Source organism: Babylonia areolata, chromosome 2 (assembly GCF_041734735.1).
Source record: "Babylonia areolata isolate BAREFJ2019XMU chromosome 2, ASM4173473v1, whole genome shotgun sequence".
NCBI lineage: Eukaryota > Metazoa > Mollusca > Gastropoda > Neogastropoda > Buccinidae > Babylonia > Babylonia areolata.
Window position 1 is genome coordinate 64,664,452 of NC_134877.1, and position 26,885 is coordinate 64,691,336.

Genomic DNA, 26,885 nt, shown 5'->3' on the forward strand with positions numbered 1-26,885 from the left:
AGCCCGGCGGAACTGCTACTACTGATAGGAGAAGGGGCGAAGGCGGGTCACCTGGCGCCTGAAAACCAGTGCTTTGGGTAGATGGGGCTCATCAGTCTGGGAAGACAGATCATCTAAGAGAAGGAAAACTCTGATTTCAAACCTCCGCTGCCTTGCGGCCATACCCACTCATAGGAAAGGCTTCGGGAGTCAACCCTGAGGAAAAATCCGGGCAGATGAGTCCGTTAGCCTCAGCAGGCAGTTCTTCCAAGAGAAGGAAAACTCCCAAGAGAAAACCCGGCCAACTGTAAACCGTTACCAGAACAGAAGATCACCGAAGACGGCGCCACAGTGGCCTCTCTAAGGGGCGTGATCTAGACAAAACCGGCTGTGCACGCACTCTACGACACATGGCTACGCAGACGAATCTCGGTAACGGCGCCTGATGGGCCGGTAAAGGATGGAGATTTTTCCGATCTCCCAGGTCAACCTATGTCCAGACCTGTTAGTGCCTGAACCCCTTCGCGTGTATTCGCATGCAGAAGATCAAATACGCACGTTAAAGATCATGTAACCAATGTCAGCGTTCGGTGGGTCATGGAAACAACAACATACACAGCATACACGCCCCCCCTCCCCCATCCCCCTCGAAAACGGAGTATGGTTGCCTAGAAGGCGGGATAAATGAACAAAAAGGTCATACACGTAAAATGTAACATGTCTGCATGAGTGTGTGTAACCGAAACCTGCTTGAATGACACAGGAGACGGACGATCACCCAAATGGCAACAGTGTCAGTCGGCTCTACCCAGGTAGGCATCCTGCTGTGAAAATGACTCCGTGTTTGTAAAGCGCTTGGAGCTTGGTCTCCGACCGAGGACAGGGCACTATATACGTACTCATATCACCATCATCATAAGCGGCTTAACCAATCTGCCCACCTCCCTTCTACAGGTGAAGAACGCCGTGCAGCAAGGCCTCGCCGAGGACATCCTGCTGCTCGAACGCCTGCGGGAGTTCATGCACAAGTACTGCCAGAGCTTCAGCCCCACGGAGGGAGAGGCGTACCTGGAGACAGCCACCAACTACGAGAAGCAGAAGCGAGAGCTGGAGCGAGCCGTTAGCATCAACCTGAAGAACGTGCCGCTGATGGTGGAGATGTTCGAGAAGGAGGTGCTGAAGATCCAGCAGTTTGACTTTGTCATGAGGGAGGCCGGGGAGAAAGCTGGGTGTGCCCAGGCCGCCCTCCTGCTCGTATTCCCTGCCGCTTGTCATCACATCCGTAATGCCTGCAAGGTGTGTGTGGGGTGGGGGAGGGGTGGTGTGTGTGTGTGTGTGTGTGTTGTCTGTGTGTGTGTGTGTGTGTGTGTGTGTGGTGATCGGGAGGGAACTGGGTAGGGATATATAATGCAGTGTTTGGGGTACACACAGATTCACACACACACACACACACACACACACACACACACACACACACACACACACACACACACACACAATGTACATATAAACGGGCGCGCGGGCAAACACACACACACACACACACACACACACACACACACACACACACACACACACACACACACAATGTACATATAAACGGGCGCCGGCGGGCAAACACACACACACACACACACACACACACACACACACACACACACACAGAGGTGGGAAAGGAGGGAGAGAAAGACACGGAGGCACACACGTGTACACTCATTATCATCATCATCATCATCATCATCATCATCATCATGTCCACCCCTCACAGGGCCTGGAGATGTGGTCATCATCATTATCGTCACCATATCATTATCATCATCGTCGTCGCCGTCGTCATCATCACCATCACCACTATTATCATTATCATGGTGCCTACCACCTCACAGGTCCTGGAGATGTGGTGATCATCACCATCATCATTGTCGTCGTCGTCGTCATTATCATCATCATCATTATAAGCATGGTGTCTACTACATCATAGAGCCTGGATATGTGATCATCATCATCACCATCATCATCCTCATAATCATTATCATCATCATTATCATTATCATCATCATCATCGCGATGTCCACCCCTCACAGGGCCTGGAGATGTGGTCATCATCATCATCATCACCATAATCATCACCATCATCATCAGCATAATTACAACCATCATCATTATCATCATGGTGTCTACCACTTCACAGAGCCTGGAGATGTGGTCATCATCATCACAATCACCACTATCACCACCACCATCATCATTATCATCACTACCACCACCACCACCACCGCCACCATCATGTCCACCCCTCACAGGGCCTGGAGATGTGGTCATCATCATCACAATCACCACTATCACCACCACCATCATCATTATCATCACTACCACCACCACCACCACCGCCACCATCATGTCCACCCCTCACAGGGCCTGGAGATGTGGTCATCATCATCACAATCACCACTATCACCACCACCATCATCATTACCATCACCACCACCACCACCACCACCGCCACCATCATGTCCACCCCTCACAGGGCCTGGAGATGTGGATGGAGGCGGACGCCAACTACGCCCACTTCATCCAGCTGGACATCGCAGAGCTGACGGAGCGCCGCAACGCCCTAGTCAGGGAGGTCCACCAGCACGCGCTGCGGGCCGGCGAGCACGAGCACCGGGTCAAGGCCATTCAGCGCGAGCTGGCCACGTGCAGCCAGGAGCTCAAACGACTGGGGCCCAAGAAGAAAGCTTTGGTAATGAGAACCTTGTGGTGGTGGTTTTAGATTTGAAGAATTCCTATTCAGGTATCATTTAATGGGGGGCCTGTGCTAGGAACGAGATTGTCTGAAGAGATAACGATTGGAAAATTGAAACCAACAATGAAAATGGTTGTTGGTTTTGTTTTCTTTTTGTTCATTCGTGAGGGAGTTCTTTCCCTTGCCCAGTGGATTTTCTGTTGCTGTATGAGGATAATAAACAATGAAAATCTTTCGTCCATTGTTCAATTGTCATTGCATATGTGTTGCCCGCTAGCTAGTTCATTGTTTCGTGGGTGGTTGGGTTATGTTTGTTCATGTGAACTATATATTTTTAATTTGACTGTCGCTCGACTGTACCCTTTCCTTGGACGTGGAAGTGTTCACAATCGGCTTAAAGACGTCAGAAAAACAAAGCACAGTCACTGTCATTATGTGTCAACACACTGTGGCACGCCTTTCAGTTAACACACCAGCCACTCGGATTGCTTGTGCCACAATCAGAGTGCCAGGTATTCAAATGTAGACATTAGAGTAAGTTGTTTGAGAATGTGCATTAATACAACACAAAGCTATTCATTCAGAAAATGTTACTGCAAATTAAGTGTAAAAGAACATTTAGAGTGCACGAACCACAGTGAAGAACTTACACAAAGTTACACATTCAGAATATATCTTTACATGTAAAAGTGTAAAGGAACTTTCAGTGTACACGAACTACAGTGAAAAACTTCACAAAGTTACACATTCAGAACATTTCTTTACACGTAAAGAGTGTAAAGGAAGTTTTAGAGTGCACGAACCACAGTGAAAAATGTACACAAAGTAACACAGTTCAGAACATTTCATTTCAAGTAAAGTGTGAAGGAAGTTTTCGAGTGCACGACGAACAATGGAACTCATGGAGTGCACGAACCGCAGTGAAAAACGTACACAAAGTCACACAGTTCAGATTTCTTTACAAGTAAAGTGTAAAGGAAGTTTTAGAGTGCACGAACCGCAGTGAAAAACGTACACAAAGTCACACAGTTCAGATTTCTTTACAAGTAAGTGTAAAGGAAGTTTTAGAGTGCACGAACCGCAGTGAAAAACGTACGCAAAGAAACACAGTTCAGAAAATTTCTTTACAGTTCACTGTTCAGTTCAGTTACTCAAGAAGGTGTCACTGCGTTTGGACAAATCCATAAAGGCTACACCACATCTGCTAAGCAGATGCCTGACCGACAGCGTAACCCAACGCACTAAATGTACAAAATGTAGAAGAAAAGTGTAAAGGCCATGTTAGGGTGCACGGCGGAACAGCACCGGTTGACTGTAGAACTCATCGCTGCCTGGTGAACCTTGGTCTTTCAGGAGGCAGAGGAGGCGGATCTGCGCGAAGAGAATCACGACGTGCTGGTGGACCTGGACATCAAGGAGTACCGGCGGCACGAAATGAAGGTCAAGGGCGCCGAGGCCTCCGACAACTTCCACAAGCTCTCGCACGAGATCGACACGCTCCGGAAACGGAAGCCCGCCATTGACCGGAAACTGGCAGACCTGCACAAGAAGCAAGGGTTCGTCAGCGATAAACAGAGCAGGTAAAATGTGTGTGTGTGTGTGCGCGTGTGTGTGTGTGTGTGTCAGTGTATGCGTGTGTGTGTGCGTGCGCGCGCGTGCGCGTGTGTGTGATGATGGTGATGCTGATACAATTAGAATCGTGTGACTTTTGATCTGTTTTGTTTGCTGTGTAATTGAGGAATACTGTTAATCTCCATCAGGTTGATAATTAAAAAAAATAATAATAATAAAAAAAACTGGTTGGCACGGCACATGAATGTTGGTTCTTGTATTCAAGTTCTTAACACCGACCTTTTTTTCTTTTTTTGTTTTTTTTTTTTTTTTTTCTTTTTTGTGTTTTTTTTGTTTCGTTTTCAGTCAAACATACTTGAAGATCACCTACTGTCATTGCTTAACTCGTATAATGAATTTTGAATAAAAACTATTACAGGAGACGATTGGGCCTCAGCTTCCTAAGCCTAGCCCTAGACACAGTGAATGCTGGACTGATGCTTCGATTGCTGGGGAAAAAAAAGCTTAGTATGGGACCTTACCAATGTGTGTGTGTGCGTGCGCATGTGTGTGTGTGTGTGTGTCCTTGTGTGTGCGCGCGCGTGTGTGTGTGTCTGTGTGTGCGCGCGCATGTGTGTGTGTCTGTGTGCGTGCGCGCGTGCGTGTAACCATAGACGCAGGCAGTTGGAGGAAGAGATGGAGACTGCCCGTGGTGACCTGAGGGCAGCTCGCAAAGCCACGAGGAAGGCGGAGGTGGAGGTGGAGAGAGCGGAGGCGTGTCTGGACAAGCTGCGTGAGATCCATCGCCTCAAGGTGGCGCCCGACACGCTGAAGAAGATCTTCCACGGCATGCCCGCATCGCCCAAACACGCCCCCCTTGCCGCCCCGCCTGGCAAGAGAAACAAGAAGGGTGAGTGGACAGGAAACTGAGATCTGCATTACAATGAGTAGTGGTAATAGTAGGAGGAGGAGGAGGACTGAGGAGGAGAAAGAGGAGGACTGAAGAGGTAGAGGAGGATGCAAGAGGAACACAAAAAGCGAGTAGTAGTAGTAGTAGTAGTAGTGATAGTAGTAATAGTAGGAGGAGGAGGAAGAGCTGGATGCAAGAGGAACAAGAACAGCGAGTGGACATACACACACACACAGACACACACACATACACAAACTCACTCGCACGAACGCCGCCGTCGCGCACGTACACACACGCACAACCACTTATTCACTCCTACACACACACACACACACACACACACACACACACACACACACACACACACAACATACAACACACCCACTGACACCTCCTCCCCAGCCTCCCGTTCTCCCACACACACACACTGAACTGACGACCTCACCCAATGACTCCCACTGACCACAGTGTCACTGACGTTCCAGACAAACTGGAAGTGGTCTGTCACCAAGTCGCCCAATCCATCGACGCGGACTGGAAGCGCCTGTACCACACCCTCCCCTTCCACCCCCCGCGGGGCCAGCACATCATCGCCGACGACATCGATGACATCAGCACCCGCTTCCTACGTCACACGACAGAGGAGCAAGCCCGACAGAGCCTGGCCAAGTGGCGGCGCCTGCATACGCGCGCGTGCGTGGAGGACGTGCGCACGGCCCTCCAAGGGGTGAAACGTCCCGACGTGCTGGAACGCATCGACGTCAAGCTGACGACGCCTCGCGCTCGGCCCTGCGTGGGGCCCAAGCGGCACCGGACTGTGCACTTCCCGCAGCTGCCCACAGGGCGCACCAGATAGTCATGCACGTGAGGCTGTGTCTGTCGATATTCGGGGTTTGCGAAACAGACCCACTGTCTATGGTGGTGTGTTTAACGACCTATTGGTATTTCGCCCTTAAATTCAGGTTGTTCGTGGCTGTGGTCTTTTAACTGACCTGCATTACTTAATCAACGTTTTATGTACCTGCTTCTTCTGAGAGACCCAGGCAGAGACCCAGGCTTTGATGACACACAACCCGACAGTCTGGAGGAATCTGGCGAACAGTTCTTCTGTCACGCTGCTGGTCAGGCATCTGCTTAGAAAATGTGGTGTAGTGTATAATTATGGATTTGTCCGAACGCTTCCTTGAGAAACTGAACTGAATTCTTCTGCTGGTGTCAATGGCGCACCTGGCAATAATCCTTCACACAGCTGTGGAAGAAAAGGAAGAAGATAATGGGGCGTGACCTAACTCAGTTAACTGCTCCTTCTCCCTCCACCCCACGGCTCCTTCCATCCTCCACCTCTTCCCCCTTCTTACCCCTTGTATTATATACTTTCGAGGAATCACTTTCAAGAGGGAATTTGGGCGAAGGGGAGAGCAGAAGGGTAGGAGAGACATAAATAGTCATGCCTCCCTCCTCGCCCGACTGAAATAGCTGGGAGAGGGGAGGAGGGGAGCAGGCTATAGTGTGCATTCACACACACATGCATACAAACATAAACACCCCTTCAACTCCGTAATGTGTAACAGTCACACACACATACATTAGTGGCACACACACATAAATTAGTCAGGCACAGTTTGCCATCTTGTCATGTGAAATTGCCAGTGAGTAAGCCTGGGTTTAATCCATAAACTCACTCTAATTAACCTGCAAGATCGATCTTTGGCCTGGATTTTCCCAGTGTGCGGAGCTTTGTACCTCCTATCGGCACTTTCCTGGGACAAGGCCTGACCAGCGAGTTGGGTTAAAACGAAGGTCATGCATCTGCTTCAAAACAGATCAGTCGGGTGTAGTGTACAACTGGATCAGCGGTCTACACGCTTTGACATCTTGAAACTGAAAATGTGTGGGACAAAACCGGTACGGCCCGGACTGCAACAAGTGGAACGACCCCACTTCCTTCTGAACGGAGGAATCAGACGAGATTGATTGTGTCCACACTCCATCCTCAGCTTGGGATCAGACATACAGCGTCTTGTGTGGCTCGTGCAGCTCTTTGAACACCTGGGAAAAGTTTCACAGGGGATTTTCTCTCTCTTTCTCAGCAACCCGCCAGCCATCAAGTCTTGATCAACAGATCAGTGAACGTCTTAGAATCAAGTTAATAAAACTTGTGCAATTCATGTGCAAATCTTTGTACGAATAATTGAATAAGAGTCTTAATTTGCCGAAAGTTTATTTGTCAGTATCATTTTGACACTTGAATGCCTGCGCTGACACAAAAATGAACTAGGACTTATTTGTGCAACTGTAAACCACTGAATATCGGAGTTTCGTATGTGTGTTGTTTTTTAGTGTGTGTGTGTGTGTTCTAAATGAGAAGCTGTGGAAATAGAGGCAGATGGAAGGACTTACAGTAGCCTGGTATCCGTCAGTTTGTCACAGCCAGTACTACTGCGTACTTTTGCCACAGCTGCAACTGTTCAGTGTTGTTTTTGATGTTGCTGCTCCTGCCACCATTATATCTGTGATATTGCTGGTGATCATGACAGCTGGCGCGCTGTATTTCATTTTGCTCAAATAACCATAATAATAAAGACTGTTGTCGTCGTTCTGAGGAAAGCACAGGGCATTATTTAGTTCTTTCATCTGTGTGTGTGTGTGTGTACATTTGGTTGAAACAAAATATTTGAATTTTATTTGTTGTTTCCTATGCCGGCGGCAGATAACTGTAACCCTCAAGTGTTAGGGTACGTAAGGTAGGCTCTCAAAGCCTGACCAGCGCGTTGGGTTTATGCGAAGAAAACTAATTATCTGCGCGTTTTTCTTTCTTTCTTTTTTAATTGTGGTGTAGCGTACAGGCTAATATAACAAGATGGATCAGTCCCCACGTTTTGATAGCTCCTTGAAACTGAAAACTGAAACTCTTACTACATGCTTTGTTGTTCATTAGATTTGTTTTTCAGCAGAAATCATTTCCCGACCACTTTTTGTTTTTATAATCCTTTCAGGAACATTTTTGACACATCTCCGTCGTTGACACGGATGGTTTTCATGGCTGACTCCCCCCGTAGCCAAGCCGTGGGTTGGAGAATGTTTGTCTTCTCCGCGCAGCTCGACGGTCTACACCTGCAGGAGTGCGGTGTTTGCTTTTGTGGCGTGTCTGTATAAACTATTTAACCCGGCATGTACGTATCTCCCCCACCCCCCACCTTTCTCATATGCCAGAGACGGGAAATTACCTAAATGCATGTTTTTTCAGTTACTCCAGCAATGTACACGTTTCTCCTGATCTTCTAATGGAGCTCTTTTATCAAAACGCAGGATGGTGGATCAAAGATGTTGAAGACGCCTTGCATGGTTTATAAGTGATACGCAAGCTGACAAATGAAGCTGATGCCAGCTCAAATGTTGCCTCCTTATATACCGCGTCTGGTTCTCATCTTTACCAATAGTTTCATTAGAGTGTATGTGTGTGTAAAGTGCCTGGAAAAAAACCCAGAAAACTAAAGGTCGGACCACCCATGCCTGCTTCGCGTCTCTGGCACGAAGTGAAACATATGCGTCGTTTCTCAAGTCAATCGATCTTGCTTAGCACACCCAATCCCACGCCCACTCAGACACCAAATTAATGTCGGTAAGTCACCATCTCACTTTTAACACACTTGTGAAATTTTCTAACCATAGGTGGTAAGACGGACAAAAATTAATAGACTTGGCTATCGACAGTTTTTTTTATTGCTGTCCAACATAAATTGTGCCCCCTTGCTGAGGAGCTAGAGAGTTAAGCTTAGCACGCTCCTGATGTAATATTTTTAATTTCTCATGCATCTCATTATTCAAACTTGTTTTCTTCCAAACCAGTATATCCTTTCGCAGTACTTGTCACTTTTACTTCTTGGTTTGAGATGACTGGAACGATTTTGAAATGTGATCAAACTGCTGACATGAAATTACAACAGGCTTTTTTTGTTTTTTCGTTTTCTCGGGCACAAACTTGAAGTGTCCAAAGGGTCACATCTGAGGGGGAAAAGATTTCAACAGGAAGAGTACAGATAAATCATCTTGACATTTGGATGGTTGACTGCAAGAATAATTTTATTTAAGCTTCTTGTGTGTGTGTGTGTGAAATACTGGTGAACTCTGTGATAGCCTCCCTCCCCCTTTCCTTCTTCTCCATACCTAACCTTCCTCCCATCCTCCCGATTCTTTCCAGTCTTGTTCGTTAAGACTGTGTGCATTGGTGAATTAGATCGTTAAATGTTAAATAAACAACCTTGGACTTTGTTGTTGTTTTTGTTTGTTTTGTCTTGTTTTTTGTTGCTGTTGTTTTTGTTTTGTTTTTTGGTGGTATTTAAGGAACTTTCCTTAAATCATTTCATTTGGGGCTTTGTGTTGGATTGATTTTACTGTAAGTTAACATGCCTATTTCAAAGAAGAAAATCTTCACTGCAAGGGATTAATTTTACTGTAACATACCTATTTCAATGAATACAAATCTTCATTGGAAGGGAAAATAAAAAGCTTTCATCTAATTAATAACCATGCTCCCACATCAGACAATGACAGATCAGTTTCTACAAAGGAACCAGGTTTATTATTCTGAACAAGGCACTCCTAATGTGACATCAAGGGTTAAGAATCTACTATACAAAGATAATCCATAACAATAAACTAGTTAACAACTGAAAACAGAATTTGTCAAATATTTTGAGAAGGAAGCTCATGTAACAGTATACAAATAACATGATAAATTGTTTTCTTCAAATCAAGGCAAGGTAAAGTGTGGGGAAAAAAAAAAAACATTCACGAAGCAAGTGCATTTGATGCAATGTTATTTGCAACATTATTCTAATGTTTACATATTTATTGTAAAGCAAAAATTAATGTTATAACCAGCCCCCGTGGTGAAGTGGTTAGCGTCATGGACTGACAGTTCAGAGGACGCTGGGTTCAAATCCCAGCGGAGGTGGGTTTTTTGGCCCGTGGCCGGCTCCTATCCAGAACTGAGTGTGCTGTGGGCTTAAATGGGGAGACTGGGACCACACAGTCAAATGTCATCCACTTCAAGGATGCGTCTTTGGGTGTGTTGCACTAATTACCTGACCAACACTGCAAGTGTCTGTATCTCTCGGGCCTGGTTAACACTAGATATCACTTATGACACGAAGCATAGAGTACAGCTTTGTCACGTGGTCCCAAACCAAAATGGACCTCCAGAGCAACATCGACACCGTCATCCTCCTTCATCATCAATATAAACAAAACAGTCTCAAAGTCTGTGGCCTTTCATGCCCTGCTCTCATTGTGACCTCAGTTTCGATACACCTCTACTTCTGTGCTTGGGGTGAGTCCTGTCAATGTCATCATTGTCGGCAGATTCATGGGGGGCCGTTGTTTGAGGTACATGGTGGCGGTTTCCACCCCGGGAGGGACGCTCACTCAGTCTGGCTCCGCGACTGAGCCATTACTGTCAGTAGTGGGCTTAGTAGGTGCTGTCTTAAGTAAGTTAAATCAGAACAGGCACCACTGAACACCACCAAAGTGACTCAGCAGCAGTGCAGGGTCTCCTTCGGTGTGTGGCCTCCTCGCGACCTAATATTGATGGTTCCCTGCGGACTGCTGATGCTGGAACTGTGATGGATGAACCCAGGTGTGGCCGTGAATGGGGGAATCTAAATAAGCGGTGTGGAAGCAATGCCACTGAAACAGTGCAGATGATGGGGCAGCAAAAAAAAAAATTACTTTTTTTTTTTTAATCATGTTATGTGGTTTTACAATATTCAAAGAAGACAGAAAAACACAAATCCGTAGATGCTTTTTTTTTCTTTTTTTTTTGTAAATTTTCTCATATAACTACCTTAAACTGGATACTTGGACATAACTTTATTAGTGTTACAAAGACGAACAAATTCATGTAATGTTCAGTTGTTTGATTGTAAAATGTTTTATTGATAAAGAACATTCTTCGCAAGGGTAAAAAAAAAAAAACTATTAATATCAGACTCTTTGACACTCACCATCCATCAATCTCTCTCTCTCTCTCTCTAGATGCAACATTCTTTTCTGAGTTTCATGGGTAAAAACATCCACCACCCCACCCACCCCCAAATGCAAAACAAAACAAACAAAAAACAACCTAGACATACATTTGTATAGAAATGATCTTTTGTTTATCCATGAAGCAAGACCAGGGTTGTTATTTTTTGGGTTGTTTTTTAAGAGTTTGTTCAAATTGAAAATTACCTTCAAAATTTGAAATCACTCCACTTACAACCTACGAAGAACCTGAAATCCTGGAATTTCAGGCATGTGGGACCTGGTTAAAAGTGTGAGGATATATCTCTGGGTGTTTTGACCCACCACAAGTGGTTGATGTTAAATGAAATATGCACAGGCAAGACCTTACTGAACACACCTAAAAAAAAAAAACAAAACAAATAGAAAAACAACAACAGTGGTTACAATCTACTATAGGATTTTTTTAAAATTGATCCAATGCTTTACATTTAAAAACACAGGCAAATACACGTAACAAAAGACTAAACAAACTCTTCTTCCTGAGCAGGGAACCAACATCAACAAGAAAAGTCAACAAGATAACTTCTCTTCCTCCATAGGTCATGACATCCGATTCCATCTACAGTGGAACTTGGGTTCAATTCTCAGAGCGCCTGCTTCTCAGGTCAACAGTGACCGCAAGTTACAGCACCCGAACCTTCTTCCCGAGTCTGCTGATGTCATACGCTCAAAACAGACCTCATCACATTAATCAACGGCCACAGTGGATGGATTTGGAAAATGAGACATAACATGGTATACATATCCACAAAAAATAATATAATATGTATGGCTGCCAAAACAGGGATCAAAATATGTTAAAACAGTTGGAAGCCCACTCACAAAACAAGCGCTTGTGGGAGCTGCAGTTTAAATGCAGAACTTTCACCAGAACACACACACATACAGACAAAATGTGCAGCCTTGACATTTGACATTGTTGCTTATAGTCCAGCCAACTGCAGAAGGCCATATCAGGACTGCCCAACTAGATAAATATTCAACTATTAAGCTCTTTAGCCAAAGACTAGGCTGTGCTGAGGATGTCAGCCCTTCTGCTTAACATCCCCAGATGACAAAAAGTCATTAAATTAAAAAGGATTAAAAAATACTTCAAAGCCACACACACACAAAATGCGTAAGGCCACATAGGCAAACAACACTGCAGAGTGGACAACTAGTGTCCATCCCTGTGTTACAGCACAGACAGTACATCATAAACTGTAGAGAGAGAAAAAAGTATTTCAAATTAAAGCTTGCAGAAAAAAGGGAATGGACTGGGATGGCAGAAAAGGAACACAGTAGCTAAGGAAGGAAAATGGCAGAAACAATAGTAGCAACACTAAAAAGTAAAATTCCATGCACAAAATTTCCAAAAAGCAGAGATGCTATCTATACAGAAAAGACCCCTCCCACTATAACCCATATACATTTCAATGAAAAATAACAAGTATGGCTGCCAAAACTGAGACAAAACAAAATTCAAAATGGTTGGAAATATAAATGTACGCTCACATACACAAGTGTTTGTGGGACAGCTGCTGACAGCTGTACAAATGCATAACTTTTTTTTTCTAGAACACACACCAGCAACATTTGTAGTTCCCCCCTGCACTCCCACACCCCCTCCCTCCCAGTGTAGGAGCCCTCTCTACTCCATACACTAAAATGAGGAAGCTGTGCACTGAAAGTGAAAAGTTATATGTACAAGGGCTGAAATATACACACTATCCCAGTGTAACAACAGTCAACAAAAGGCACCATTCAATCTCTCCTCATTCTTGTAACAAAGCAAATTCAACGTGCTCCAATGTCTTCATGTCTGTCTGAGTTTACTTGTACATTTTGTTAGTTTGCATTATGATAAACTACAGTCAAAATGCATTGCTGTTTTGAATTGTTCAGTGTTGTGACCCATGTTCACATTCATGTCCATAAAATATAATTCATTACCTCTTTTTTTCTCTTTTTTTTTTTGTTGACAATTCATGATAGTAGACAGGCGCTTTTAAAGATTTGGTTGGAATGTCCTTGTTGATCTTATCAAATACATTTTAATTCAAATTTTTAATGTTAACATTACTGGGTTTGGTTTGCTTTTGAAACAGACATACAAACATTAATAACAGCCAAAAGTAAAATAAAAATGATAAACAAAAGAAAGAAAGAAAGAAAAACAAAGTTTTACAATGAACAGAGGAATGGCACGGATCTGAGATCGTGGGCATTATGTCTGACACCACATCATCATCCTTTTTCATTCTGAAATCCTGTCAACTGAGTCAATGAAAGTTAGTTTGCTTGCCAATTGTGTTTTCTTGTTTGTTTTTTTAATTTTGTTTTTGTTTTGCTTTGATGTTGTTTCCTTTTGACAAATTGTTCAGTTTATCATTACACCATTCCGTCTTGTTTGACAGCAAATTTGGTATTCTGTGTAAAATAAAGCAAACCTCTGCTGAAAGCTGGAAACCTTCATGGTAAACAGTTGCGAAAGCACACATAATAAAGCAGAGATTACTGTGTACTTGATTTCCTGAGATTCCAGAAGATCTTTCTCTTACACACATATATGAGATCTATGCAAACATCTGCCCGTAAGAGATTTAACAAACTGTATTACACGTAAGCACAGAGATCTTGTTTGTACCTGATCTTCACAAACCGAGATCAACTGTCTAACCCACTGAGAACTGTTTCAGTTGCAATGAATTGTTCATTGTGGATCCACAGCCATCAATAAATTTCACAATTCATATCTCAAAAACACTATTCTCTGTCTATATTCAGTTCTTGTTATGGACACATTTTCAGACATGGTTTTTGACAAAGATTTCAACTTACATGGACATTAATATGATAACTTGAACATGTCAATTTTTCTTCAAAACTACTAATTTTTGTTTACAAGAGCGAACAAACCTTATTTCTAACAAAACACTACAATAGTACAAGATAGATTCATCCAGAAATCAAATCTATTAAAAATGCCACTGAAATCATTTTGAAATGAAACATATTTTTCAGATTGGCCATTCACAAAAAAGGTGTTTCCATCAGAAAAAAAATATATATATCATCATTTCAAATTACCTGTTGAATCCTTTAAGGATCTCCTTCACTCCCATTACCACAAAAAAGCCTTTAAACACACATATATTCTGAACACCATAATCAGGGTTAACAATCACAAATGTTGAAATAAAATGCAACCATTAAAAACAATATAACTATTGTTATGGCCAAAATAAGAATAGCATTGCACACTATACATATATGTAAAGAAGTGCATTACAAACAGGTATACACATATATACATTGGGTATACATACATACACATGTAATTAGTTAACAATATAAATCTTCAAACAAAACAGTTAAACAATACCAAGCAAAGATTCAAGTAGTACTAACTGTGAACAAGAATACATGCATGCATGGGTCCAATGGATACAGAATGTAAACTATCATGAATTAACAACAGCCCTCATAGAAAATGGCCACTTCATAACATAACAAAATCTGAATGGATCTCCACAATGCCCTGAGCGATTTGAGGAAATGGATTGAAGGACATCAAGAACAGAAACTGGGTGTATTTCACAGAGAAAGGGAGCAAGTGAAAATGGGAGCAAGCAGAGCATCTGATATTTCTGATTTATGCCAATACAGACAAAGAAAAATACTAGGAAAAAACTGAAGAGTTTGTGCAAGTTTATAAAGCAGGTCAAATAATGATGCATACTGCAAACATCACCACATTGTGAAGATATCTGTATACATCACCTAGCTTTTTATTGTTCAATTTCCAAACATTACCAAATTTACAAAGATGTACACCTTTTCCCTATACACTTGCAGAAGGAAGCTAATATTTTCAGCTATACTGACAACTCAATCAGTCAGTGTTAAAGTATGAGCGCAACGAATGTTTAATGCCATTGCCTAAAATCAGGTCCCCCTACAGGGAGATTTGTGGGAAGAAGACCCCTGAAAACTGTTGAAAAATATCTTAAGTCTTTTTTTTTTTACCTGTCTTTTTCAATGAAAATCCATATTTTTTAAAGACAAAACAATGCAAGTAGTATTTGTTCTATGCCTGCTCACTTTCATTAGATGGGGGAAAGGTACAGGATAACAGCATGTTGTTTCTTCTTCTTCTTCTTTTTTTTTTAAACTTGAAGACGGTAGAACACAAAGTAGTTCTTCTTTTTCTTCTGTGTTCATGGGCTGCAACTCCCACGCTCACTCATATAATATATGCGAGTGGGCTTTTACGTGTATGACCGTTTTTAACCCGCCATGTAAGCAGCCATACTCCACTTTCGGGGGTACAAAGTAGTTCAAACAGCCAAATTTTTAAAAAAATTAAAACTTTTTTCTGCAGATTCTGAGATTTCCAAAATCTTTGCATGAAGCTTGTTTAATGTATTTTCCCCCTATATCACAACAGTCACTCTATACATTGTGGTGTATGCAGTGCTGTTCCTGCATCCACACATAACATATACCGGGTACGCAATTTTGAAAATGGGTCTAAGTATAAGAAACAGCAGATGATGTGTACTGATGTTCTGGCATAAAGTTCTCGGAAAGCAAACAGATTCCTGCAGACTGCATTGTTGAATGAACATCAAACAACTTTGACCATGTTGAAAAAATATAGTCACTTTTTTCGTGTTTTTTTCTTGTTGCTAGGCTGACTTTGACTATGATGTGTCATAAACGTGTATTGTGTGGTTTGAATTCAGTATCTATTCTTAAGTCTCTTATTCATGCACTGCAGGTATCACCAAAACCATCAATAAATAATCAATGCTGCCCTGTATAAACAACAATCTATATTCAAGCATAACTGTCAATCAGTAATCCAAATACAATACAAAAATGTGTACAAATGCATCCCAATGCCCAAATAAGGTTATGGATATATGGATAGTTATCACAGGCATCAAAGCACTGGACGCTGTCTTCTAAATAAACTTAAGTTCATGAGTACCCTAACACTGGGTAATAATTTCAGATTGCCTTCAAAATATTTTAAAAACTTGCCTAAATTAAAACTAACAACTCCTCCCCAAATCCCCAAAGCCGATGATTTGTGGTACACTATCGCTGAGTGTGAATCTCACAAGTATGACTTAAAAGCATGCTATTGCTAAACACTATCTCATGTTAAGTAAGAAAATAAAAACATAATGATGGTAAAGAAAACAGTGCTCTTATGGTCTGTCAAAATGTAAAGCAGATAAAGCAAATGGTTTACTCAGTTAGTGATTTTCATTTCAGAAAAGAATGGTGTGTATCACTTTCAGGCTTTACTATCAATCAGTAAACAACCAACATATTTATAAACTATTCTACCAATTTAAAAACAACCAAACCAAAAGTGAATGCTCATGAATATTTATCAGAAAACAAACAACAAACTCACTCTAACTGAAATGACATTGTAATAGCTACAGTCCGTCAAATACAAAATGCAAAATATTAACAAAGACCAAGCAGACTAAATTAACAGTATACATGAAATCATGCTGGGTTTTTTTCATAGAATGTCACCATACACAGTATGCAGAACTGTACTTAAAAATTAAAACTCCAATTTCTGATAAAAACTACTGCATCTTACTTCATTAAAATGAACAGAATTAATAAAATTGTTCAGTAAACAAAGGAAGAAAGATTGTGCAATGTGCGCAACTTTACACAAAAATGTGTATTTCATGCACATATAAATGTAAATGATATATCAATAGCCACATTAATTTTCTTTCCTTTTTCTTTTTTCTTTCTTTTTCTTTTTTAACAAACACACACAAAAACAGTGATCTCAATTTCTGTTTGTATCAAACCAATAGGTTTTTAAATTAAAACTCAAAATCAGTTTCCAAAACTTTACAATGTAGATGTAAAACAGTTGTCTGCCAACAACTATCTCTGACAAATAATTCATCTGACAATGTGACAAACACACCGACACTACTTTGCTGTAGTTTGAGCTGAACAACTTCCTTACTTCTCTTCATGATATGCCTGCTGATAAATCATAAACAAGTTCAAGTAACACTGGAAATCTATAACTTTCATTTATCAGTTTCATGGATTTTACAGTTTCAGTACTGTTACAACTTTGCATCCAGTATAATTTTGAAGGGCAGCCAGTCTGGTTGGTTATCTATAGCTTTGTAATGCTGAGTGTAACTGACACAGTGACAGTGACACATTTAGTCTATATGTATCAGCCAGACATGAGAGGCAGTCTTCTCCATTTATAACTTCCATACTTCTGTAAGTATAACTTTATGCACAATAGCAAAGAAAAAATATCAGTTGTCCTGATCAACCCAGCACACAATGCCACTGAAGACTGGCACTGGCAGGCATCCCTGTCTACAGAATAATGCAGCGACTTGAGTATGTGGATGTACTAATGGTGGCATTGGGGTCATCAGATATGGCTTCAGTGCTATCATGCTTCTCGCCATACCCCCACTCACCACTGTTGTTTGTATCTCCTTCCTCCCAATGTTGCTCTTCACGCTCTATCTCTGCCTGTGATGCTTTCTTTCGTTCAACTCGGTAGATTCCTGCTCTGTAGGTCTGGTCACCCATGGTGCATTCAACAGCATGTGTCCCGTATCTTTCGATCCCAGAGCTGGCACGATATTCAACATACTGTGCAAACGATTTTTCTTCTTGATAAGCCTGACCCTGCTGAGAAGTGTGTGTGAGCAGGGGTCCAGATCGTCTGTTCAGTTTCTGCAGCTGGAGGTATGAATCTGGCACATCTTCCACATCGCGGGACAATATGTTGTCACTCCTCATCCTGGTCACTGAGGCTTTTCCAGACTGATGTGTCAGAGGGGACAGCAAGCTTTGTCTGCTTGACCTTCTCTCTTGGGCTGCCTCACTCAGGGCCAGTCCCAGTGTCTTCCTTGGACCTGTGCCCACAGAGATCAAGGACTCTGAAGTTTTCTGAGACAGCCTGCTTTCTGTGGACACGGTTGCTGACATTTTCTTCTGACTTTTAGGTGTGGAAACATTGTGGCCATTTTGCTGATGTTTGGGAATGACTGTTTTCTTGGTGCTTTTTGCTGATTTTGGTGTGGAAACTCTTCCTGACTTTGGAGTTGAGCTCACGGCTTTTTCCAAAATTTCAAGTATCCTTCTATCTTCAGCAGTTCTAGCAAAGCTCTCTGTCTTTCGAGTTTTCTTTTTTGAATCCAGTGAACTCTTTGTGGATTGCTGCCCAGACACCTGGAGGTAGGACCCGTCCAAAGAATCTGCAGTGTCTGACCTGTCAGTGCCTGCTTTGTGACCAACTGATGTTGCACGAACAGCAGATAAAGACTTCTTTGCACTTGATCGCTGTGATTTTCCCTTTGATTTCATGGCAGACTTGGGAGTAGAAGTCTTTCCTTTTGTGTTCCCCATGGGAGATTTTGAAGCAGTTGCTTTCTTTCCTCTTACTGATTTTGAGGAAGAAGCTGATCGTTTCTTTGCTGATGTTGTTTGGGTGAGGGGTGTGCCAGATACTTTCCTGATTGGTGTTTGATTTTCCAGCCCTGATGAGATGACTAAGGATGCATTTGCTTCCAAGGCCTGTCCAGACTTGTGCTCTTTCTTTTGTGGTGTTTTCTTCACGCCTGACGTTGACAGTTTCTCTGACAACCTCTTTGAAGAAGCTGGAAGCTTTGGAGTATGGGACATATGTTTGGAAGTTTTTTCTTTTCCTTTCTTCTTTGCTGGTGTCTTTTCCTGCTTGGAATCTTTGGACTTTTCTTTGTCGTCTGGTGTTTTCGTATACGCATCTACAGAATCAAACAGAGAAGCCTTTCGGCTGGACTTGGGCATTGTTACCCTGTCTTCATCACCTGAGCTCTTCCCACTGACTGTTTTCTTTGATTTTGATTTTTTGGACTGTGACAAAGAGACTTTTGATGATGCAGATTTCCGTTTGGGTGTTACCAGTTTTGCAGACTTCTGTTTGGGGTTTTGTACTGGGGTATCATCCTCTGCTGTCTTCTTTCTTTTCTGTGCCTTGTTGATCACAGCAAGACTTTCCATAGTGGCTTCATTATCATTGGTGCTTTTAAATTCCTGGTCTTCAGCTTTTTTCACAGACTTAGCAGAGCGAGTTCTTTGAGGAGACGGTGATTTAGCAGATGTCTTTTGACCCACTGGTGACTTAGCAGCTTTCTTCTGACCCGCTGGTGACTTAGCAGCTTTCTTCTGACCAGATGGTGACTTAGCAGCTTTCTTCTGACCCGCTGGTGACTTAGCAGCTTTCTTCTGACCAGATGGTGACTTAGCAGCTTTTTGAGGACTTGCTACTTCTTTAGACTTCGCAGAGCGGGATCTTTGAGGTGATGGTGACTTTGTTATTTTCCTTTGACTCACTGGTTGCACAGACTTTGTAGCAGAGTGAGATCTTTCTGGGGAAGGCGACTGTGCAGCTTTCCTTGTGGTCTTACGAACTGCTCTCTTGGGTTCTTTCCTGCTAGTTTTTGCCGGGGAAGAAGTGTCACTTGTAGCAGAGGTTTCCAGCTGTTTTTTGTCGTTCTTCTGCAAAGGCCTTTTTTCTTTCTTGGAGAACTCTCTGAAGCTATCCTCACCAGCTTGTTTTCTTCGTTTGGCAGCAGGTTTGTCTGATGATTCTTCTTTCTCCACCTCAGTAACATTCCTTTTTCGGGTCCGAGTTACTCTCGATGGAGACTTCTTCTCAGGTGGTACTGGCAGTTTAGACCTTTTGCTTACAGGAGATACCATCTTATACTTTTTACCTTTTGGGGCGCTCACTTCAAGTTCTTCATGTTCCATGAGAACAGCATCACCCACTTGCATTTTGCTGGTTTTTCTGTAGACCGATGAACGCCTGCTGGTGGCAGGTTCCCCACTGATCTTCTGGAAGACTGCTGACTGCCGTGACCTGGTGGAAGAGAGGCTGGTGATCGAACTACTGGGAATCTTGAATTCCAGTCCTTTGGGTGATGCCTTGGACTTGGATTTTTCACTCCACATTGGCTTGACATAAACAGATGATCTGGAAATAAAAAAACACAACAAATTGATACAAGATCTAGCTATATGTGCAAGTCAGATGTGAATGTCAGACTTCCAGAAATGAAATCTGCATTTTCAGAATGACAATGTATGGGGTCAATATAAAACTATTTCAACTGTATTGTGTTATGCTGCATTGTGTTGTATTTCATCTCGTTCATTACACGCTACTGTATTGCATTACACTGTTTATATAAATTTACCATGACAATAGATTTAACTGTATGATATTGAGGTGGTTTTCTCTTGAAACTGTGTATCACCAGAGTGCAGACCATTCAGAGTTTTGTTTTGTTTGTTCCTTTAGTTTGACCACTGTTCAAATCACAAGGATTAGTTTGTTTAGCTTTGGTTTGGTTTTTGCCTGCATATATGTATTATTATTAGTTATTTTGTTTACTAATCATCACAGGTCTTTGTCCAGAACTATACCTGAGGCAGCTCCATGGACACTGTGCTCCTTCATATGCACTCAGTGCCTGGTGCACAAAGGATCTCATCTTGTATGAGAGACTAACATCCAGATCAATACTGTAATGGTTCAGTGCGGGAAGGAAGAGGGCTGCTGGGGAGAAAGGTCTGGGCCAAGCATAACACAAACTATGGATGTAGAACATGTCTTTCTTTCAGGTTAGTTCACCACTCCATTGAAATGCTCCATGCCCGTGGGCACTTTTTTCACTATGCACTCTGTGTAGTTATCCCACTGAAAGACTTGTAAATCTAAAACTGGTCCTGAACCAAACAAGATGATTCAGAATCTTTTTAAAGAATACAACTAGGGATAAGAGTGGGGAAGTTGTTACCTTTGTTGGTAATTTCTCATTCTGTTGCCATCCTTTTCCCCCACCACCTCCCCATCATCCTTTGTAAGATAACTGGCAATAAATTAATTTAATAATTAATACTCTTGCCCACCAGCAATCCTTTTCCCATTCTATTAATGATGAATAAGTTTCGGCAGACGCATTGAGAAAATCTGAATAAATATGCAAAAAGACTATATATTTTGGTCTGTTGACATGTGATCTTGCCCCTGCTCTTTAAACTGCATTAAATCGCTTAGTTTGTTCACACAGACATAAAAAAGTGTAATCAACTCAGTCCCATACTCCTTGAAAATAACTAATTTGATGTTCATTATCTGAGCAAATATCATGATTATATTTTACAATACAGTGTTGTTTTTTTCCTCCAAAATAAATCTACTATTATCATGACTATCAGTTACATGTTTCATGAACTGTCCATCTGACGAATGAGAAGAAGAGATGTTTCAAGAACACACTGACTGGTAATACTGCATGCATATTGATCAATAGCTTTCCGAGATCATCCAAGTATTAACCATCAGCAACAATAACCAACCTGCGAGTAATGCGTCGTTTTGGTGAGGGAGACTTGGGAGGTGACAGAAACTTTGCCTGAGGTCCTGCTACCCATGTTTGTGGACTGGTGAGAGCCAGAGTTGGTGATAACCACGTTTCTACAATCTGGCCACTTGCATTTCTGTGGTAAGTGTATAGACAAAACTTCAGTTCATAGACCAGCTTTACTTAAACAAAATATTGAGACTCCTGAGTTAAACAGACATCATGTTTGCTAAATATGTTGACGGTGAAAAAAAGATGGACAGGCAAGCACTCCATAACCACTAGAGTTTCTTCTTTCCTTTTTTTTTTTCAAATCAGTATCTGGTTGTGGTACCATCTAGCTTCTGTATTCTGTTTCATATTTCACATCCCTCTGATCTTTCAAAATTGCTGTTTTCAATGCCACTTCATCACTGTTGCAGAACTGCTTCTCTTTCTGATTTTTTCTGTCTTTGTTTTCTTGCTTCCTTTCCTGTTCACTTGATGGGCTATTTTCATGTGTGTGTGTGTGTGATAGTGTGCACATGTGTGCAGGAGTTTGTACACTTAAGTATGCATGTATGCCTGTGAATATATGCGCTTAGGTGTATATATAAACAAGGGTTTGTGTTTCTGTTGCTAATTTAGTAGTAATTATCAACAATTAGAGTGTAATTGTTTACACTCCCAAACCACCTGCCCTCTGGTTTTCTTGCTTTTAAAAAATTCAATATCATGCAAGAGTGAAAAAACATCCTCAGAATCAAACAAATCAATCAAATGAAACATTGCTCCACACTTACCTTTCGTGTGTAACGGTTTTCAGACTGGTCAGAGAACTATGGGACTCCATAACTTGTGTCACCATGAGAGATGATGTCTTCCGTGACATGGTCACAGTCTGCTTCTTGAAAGGCATTGTACTTTCCTGACAAATTACATCAACAATCATATCATTCTAAAAATAAAATTGTTATACAACAAAGTAAACGAAAAATTATGTTTTTCTAAAGTTTATCATTCAATTCCAAATAAAAAGTGTTCTCCTTTTTCTGTTCCTTTAACTCTATAAGAGTCAATCCAACTTTCAAAAAAACACTGTCAACTTGATGAACATGCCACATGACAAAATCATAAACCAACGTATAGATTTACAATTGTCAGTTTTTCATGCTCACTTTTTTCTCTGAATACTGTCTCTGAAAGACTGGTCACATCCTTTAAACCATTGACACTTACCCTGTTGCCATGACAAACCTTCCCTTGTCCAAAATGCACATGGTACAAACACCCTGACTGCATGTGGGTTTGAATTACCATCCCCAGTTGAGATTTAAAAAGAAATGGGGAGGTGGGTCAAGAACGAATACCAACAGACTGTATATCAAAGCAACAACAAATGTAGTCTATTAGTTATAATAATAATAATTAGTTATAATGTGCCCAAATCTGAGCTTGATCAGTTGACATACAGGAGAGGGTATTATGTTCATTGTTCACAGAATCACACTATATTAAGGAGTGAAACAGAATACACTCCCTTTTGTAAATGGGCATACAAAAGAAATGTTATAAATCCTGAATGATAAATTAGCAGAGGGCTGCTGTCCAAATAAAGCTTATTCTGCTCATCACTCTTCACTACAATATGCTTCTGTTTGCCTGACAATGCTTCATCTACAATACTGCTGAGCTGGAAGAGATTATGCACACATAGTGAGTTGCTAATCTCCCCTGTCTGCATCTTGAAATGGACCCTTTGCAGTGGCTGGGCTATAATTGTAAAAGCTACATGATTTAAACCTCCCCTGCAGTTTCAGACCCAGCAACTATACAGCATAACAATATATTAACAATATATATATAATTTCTATTGGCTGGCCTGTTTTATCTCTTCATTACAAGTTTCAGGGGTTTTTGTGTTGTTGTTTTTCAAACGTTTTTTGAAACATTATCAATTATCAATCTTTTCTGGTATGGTGGTACCCTGGGGGAGCTTCTGGACTGTGGTTTAATCTGCAATTCTCTGATACCCTGTCTGGAATCACTGCTACATCCATGACTTTTGCCAAGTATAATCCAGATCAAAATCTGGTCTGGTGCACAAGTATGATTCTCTCCCATCTAGGGAACTTAATGCACCATTATGATAATCCTATGATCATACCCTGTAAAGTGTAATCTTTTCACAGGCACACACACAGCCTGTAACACAAGAGCAGATATATTCTTGTCCAAGAGAAGGGGTTCAAGCGTTGGTTAAAACTTTCACTGCGCAAATTGCTCCTCTTCCCCTTTCTTTTCAAATGAGGTGGGTGTAGTTCTTGCTTTCTGGATTAGTGAGATACACGTGTCATTGTGACGACTGTGTGTGTGTGTGTGTGTGTGTGTGGTGTGACTGTTAAGTGTTTTGATTGGTTTGTTTATATGTAAATATTTTATGATTTGTTGTGCTAAACTTTACCAATTTCTTCCTGGATTGCCAAAGGATCCTGAATTTGGTACAATGAGTTGGTGTCTGTGCACTCCAGATTACTTTTGTTTTTATAATTATATACCCAGCAAATGACTGCCACTGTGACAAGTTACCTGGCAACCTGCCAACGCGGTAACGGTAATATCACAAGGCATCAAGATTTAAATCTCCGTCTGCAAGTGATTTTGTAGGGGGAGGGGGGGTCATAAATAGTCAGTCAAGAAAAAGCGGAAGACACTTGTAAGAGGGGAAAGCTTTTCAGCCAGCATGATACACATTCGCTTCATGTAAAAACTACCCACCTGCTCCTCCCAGCAGCAGGTAGCTTGATCTTTTGCTTTGTGCGCGCGCAAAGCTCACCTGCAGCGGAAATTGGCCCTAACGGTCGTTGTCGTCGAGATCGAGTTGGGCTGCTACGAAAGGATTATGACATGCATTCGTCTTACAACTGATGACAGGCTTACTGTTTCTTGATCATAGCGCTGATCTATTTTCATTACTTAGACGGTTTTTCAAAATATACGTACTGAGTAGCTGAAAGCAAATCGTTGGATGGTAGTCTGTTGAAACTTCCGTCAACAACCGTGACCTGCAATCCATTGACCCAAATTCATATCAAAAGCTTACCGGTTGACTGAAACTGTTGATGGTGCTAATTTTGGTGGACGCCATGTACAAAAGGCGGCTGAACCGTCGTAACATGGTGAACATGCAGTTTCGATATAAAATAAAAATTTATAAAAGATTATAAAAAAAAAAAACGATCTCATGTTGTTCATTGTCCGACTGACTGCAGTGATCATATATAGACTGAACGCGTGTTTGAACTGTGAATAGAAATTACCATATGCATTAAATATACCAATCCATAATTCCGGCTTAAAAGCACGAGCATCCCGATCAGCGCGTTATTTTCTTCAGTTTTACGGGCGCGATTGATGCAAGCACGTGAGTGCGACTAACCGAGTGCGATCGCCGGAGTACAGAGGTCTTGATTCCAGCGTCATGTGGATTACAGTCAGTGAAGGGTGCCGTATAGATCCCACCGGCGGCACCCGGCCTCCTCCCCCGGGCCATTCCCGGCGGTTTTCTGAACTCTGCATACGTCACAGTGCAGTCGGACCTGCTAACTGATGTCTTAACCCCGTCGCGAGTGTTTGAACTAGGCCTATATATATATAACTATATATGTCAAACTGACGTCAACTGTGACACCCGCCTCAGATGACTTATTATAATTATATCCGACGGAGATATCGGGTCTAACCCTTCCACTCCGTCGATAGTATATGCGTGCCGTGTGGAGGGTGGATGGGGCACCCGGGAAGGAGTGATCTGTCACTAACACTTTAAATGAAACTGAGCTTTCTGTCAGGTTCCGAAGTTTCCCCTCCAGTTATAAAGCCGCAGCTGGCCAAGTTGTAAAACCACTACTTAAGAAGCCCTCTGTAGCAGACGGATCAGAATGTTCTACGAAACTGATGATCAGTCGACCAGTCCGGCTCAAATTTATCTTTTGTCTATTGACGTCATTGAAAAAGTTGTTCTAAGTCTGTTCAGTATTTGAATACCTATACACTCCATATTCCCTGCTGTCACCCAGCCGGCAGCCAGTCAGCATGCAGACCCCCACATAGTACAGAGACTCATGCACTTCAGTTTCAACTGAGGACACTATGATTGATATGCTCGGTCCTGCTGGCATTAGATCAAGGTCATGTCTCTGTTCTTACTCCGGCCGTCTGTGCGGATCTCAGCACAGCTTTTGACGCCATAGACCATGATACACTTCTGTTGCACATCAGTCCTCCATCATTACTACAGGGTTTCTGGATCAGTTATCTCTCATGGGTTAAAAGCTATCTTTCACGTCGCATCCAGCTGCAGACAGTCATATCAATAATGACTCGTCACAACCAGCACCTGTCTACTCTTCATCATGTACACCAAACCTCTTCATACACTCATTTAAGACATTCTGTTTCTAATCTTTCGCAGACAACACACAGCTTTATAGAGCATGTCACCCCACAGAAATAGGTCAAACCAGGCGATACACCACTTTTTTGAACAAGTCGCCCCACAGAAATAGGTAAAACCATACAGACTTTACAGTCATGCATCACAGATGTAAAATCATGGATGACAGATCACAAACTTAAACTAAACGAAGATCACAAACTTCAAGTAAATGATAACAAAATAAAAGCACTTCACATTCTCTCAAAAACGCTCCTTTCTGACTTGCCTAAGCCTTTATCTATTCTGGCAGAAACTTCAGACATACCTTTCTCTCAACATCTGCACGCAATTTAGGGTATATGCTTTCAGATGACATAAACTTCGCTCAGCATCAACCATACTTATAGGTCAGCATAAGCTCCATTCGCCAGTATCTAACCACACAACCCACAAAGACATTGGTTTGTTCTTTTGTCCTATCGATTCGACTATGGAAATGCTCTTCTTCCTGGCTGTCCCAAACACTGTGTTGACAAACCTTTTACAAAATTCAAAACTCTGCGGCACCGGACTCGCTCTCAAATCTAAGAAACGTCAACACATCACTCCCCTACTTACTTCACTTCACTGGCTCCCCATTAAAGCACGAATACAATACAAACTCTAAGTTCTCTGTCACAATTTCTTCACTGATTTTTGCCCTATCTTTCGGATCTACTTTCTGTCTTTTCACAATCCAGACAACTCCGTTCTTCAGGTTCACATGACATGCGCACACTCTGTATTCCAAAGACCCGCACA

The 26,885-nt window shown here is 42.0% G+C and overlaps 2 protein-coding genes across 3 annotated transcripts in view; one reads left to right on the top strand and one right to left on the bottom strand.

Moving 5' to 3' along the window:
- The window catches only part of LOC143279549 (uncharacterized), a 17,819-nt gene extending 9,248 nt beyond the window's left edge, over positions 1-8,571 (top strand). The window contains exons 4-8 of the mRNA XM_076583618.1: positions 934-1,275; positions 2,507-2,722; positions 4,079-4,305; positions 4,951-5,186; positions 5,672-8,571. Coding sequence (XP_076439733.1) covers positions 934-1,275; positions 2,507-2,722; positions 4,079-4,305; positions 4,951-5,186; positions 5,672-6,042 — 1,392 coding nt within the window. The 3' untranslated portion in view covers positions 6,043-8,571. The remainder of the gene's footprint in view (positions 1-933; positions 1,276-2,506; positions 2,723-4,078; positions 4,306-4,950; positions 5,187-5,671) is intronic.
- A 1,764-nt stretch (positions 8,572-10,335) lies between these two features.
- On the bottom strand, positions 10,336-24,728 carry LOC143276213 (uncharacterized). Of its 2 annotated transcripts, none has more exons than XM_076580671.1 (4): positions 24,650-24,728; positions 22,450-22,574; positions 21,663-21,803; positions 10,336-20,274 (listed from the first exon to the last, which is right to left on the bottom strand). In XM_076580671.1, exons 2-4 carry the CDS (start codon positions 22,563-22,565, stop codon positions 17,622-17,624), a joined length of 2,910 nt encoding a protein of 969 aa, XP_076436786.1. In that variant the 5' UTR covers positions 22,566-22,574; positions 24,650-24,728; the 3' UTR covers positions 10,336-17,621. The 2 variants fall into 2 exon arrangements, with proteins under 2 accessions (XP_076436786.1, XP_076436793.1); XM_076580678.1 differs by lacking the exon at positions 24,650-24,728 and adding an exon at positions 24,425-24,632.
- Between the last annotated feature and the right edge of the window lie 2,157 nt (positions 24,729-26,885).

What these genes read in the sequence shown, in the direction of transcription:
- LOC143276213 (XM_076580671.1), bottom strand. Translation starts at nt 22,565, where the DNA reads ATGCCTTTCAAGAAGCAGACTGTGACCATGTCACGGAAGACATCATCT. An exon ending in AAAACCGTTACACACGAAAG is followed by an intron (nt 21,804 to 22,449) that starts GTAAGTGTGGAG and finishes CACTTACCACAG; the next exon opens with AAATGCAAGTGGCCAGATTG. An exon ending in AAACGACGCATTACTCGCAG is followed by an intron (nt 20,275 to 21,662) that starts GTTGGTTATTGT and finishes TTTTATTTCCAG; the next exon opens with ATCATCTGTTTATGTCAAGC.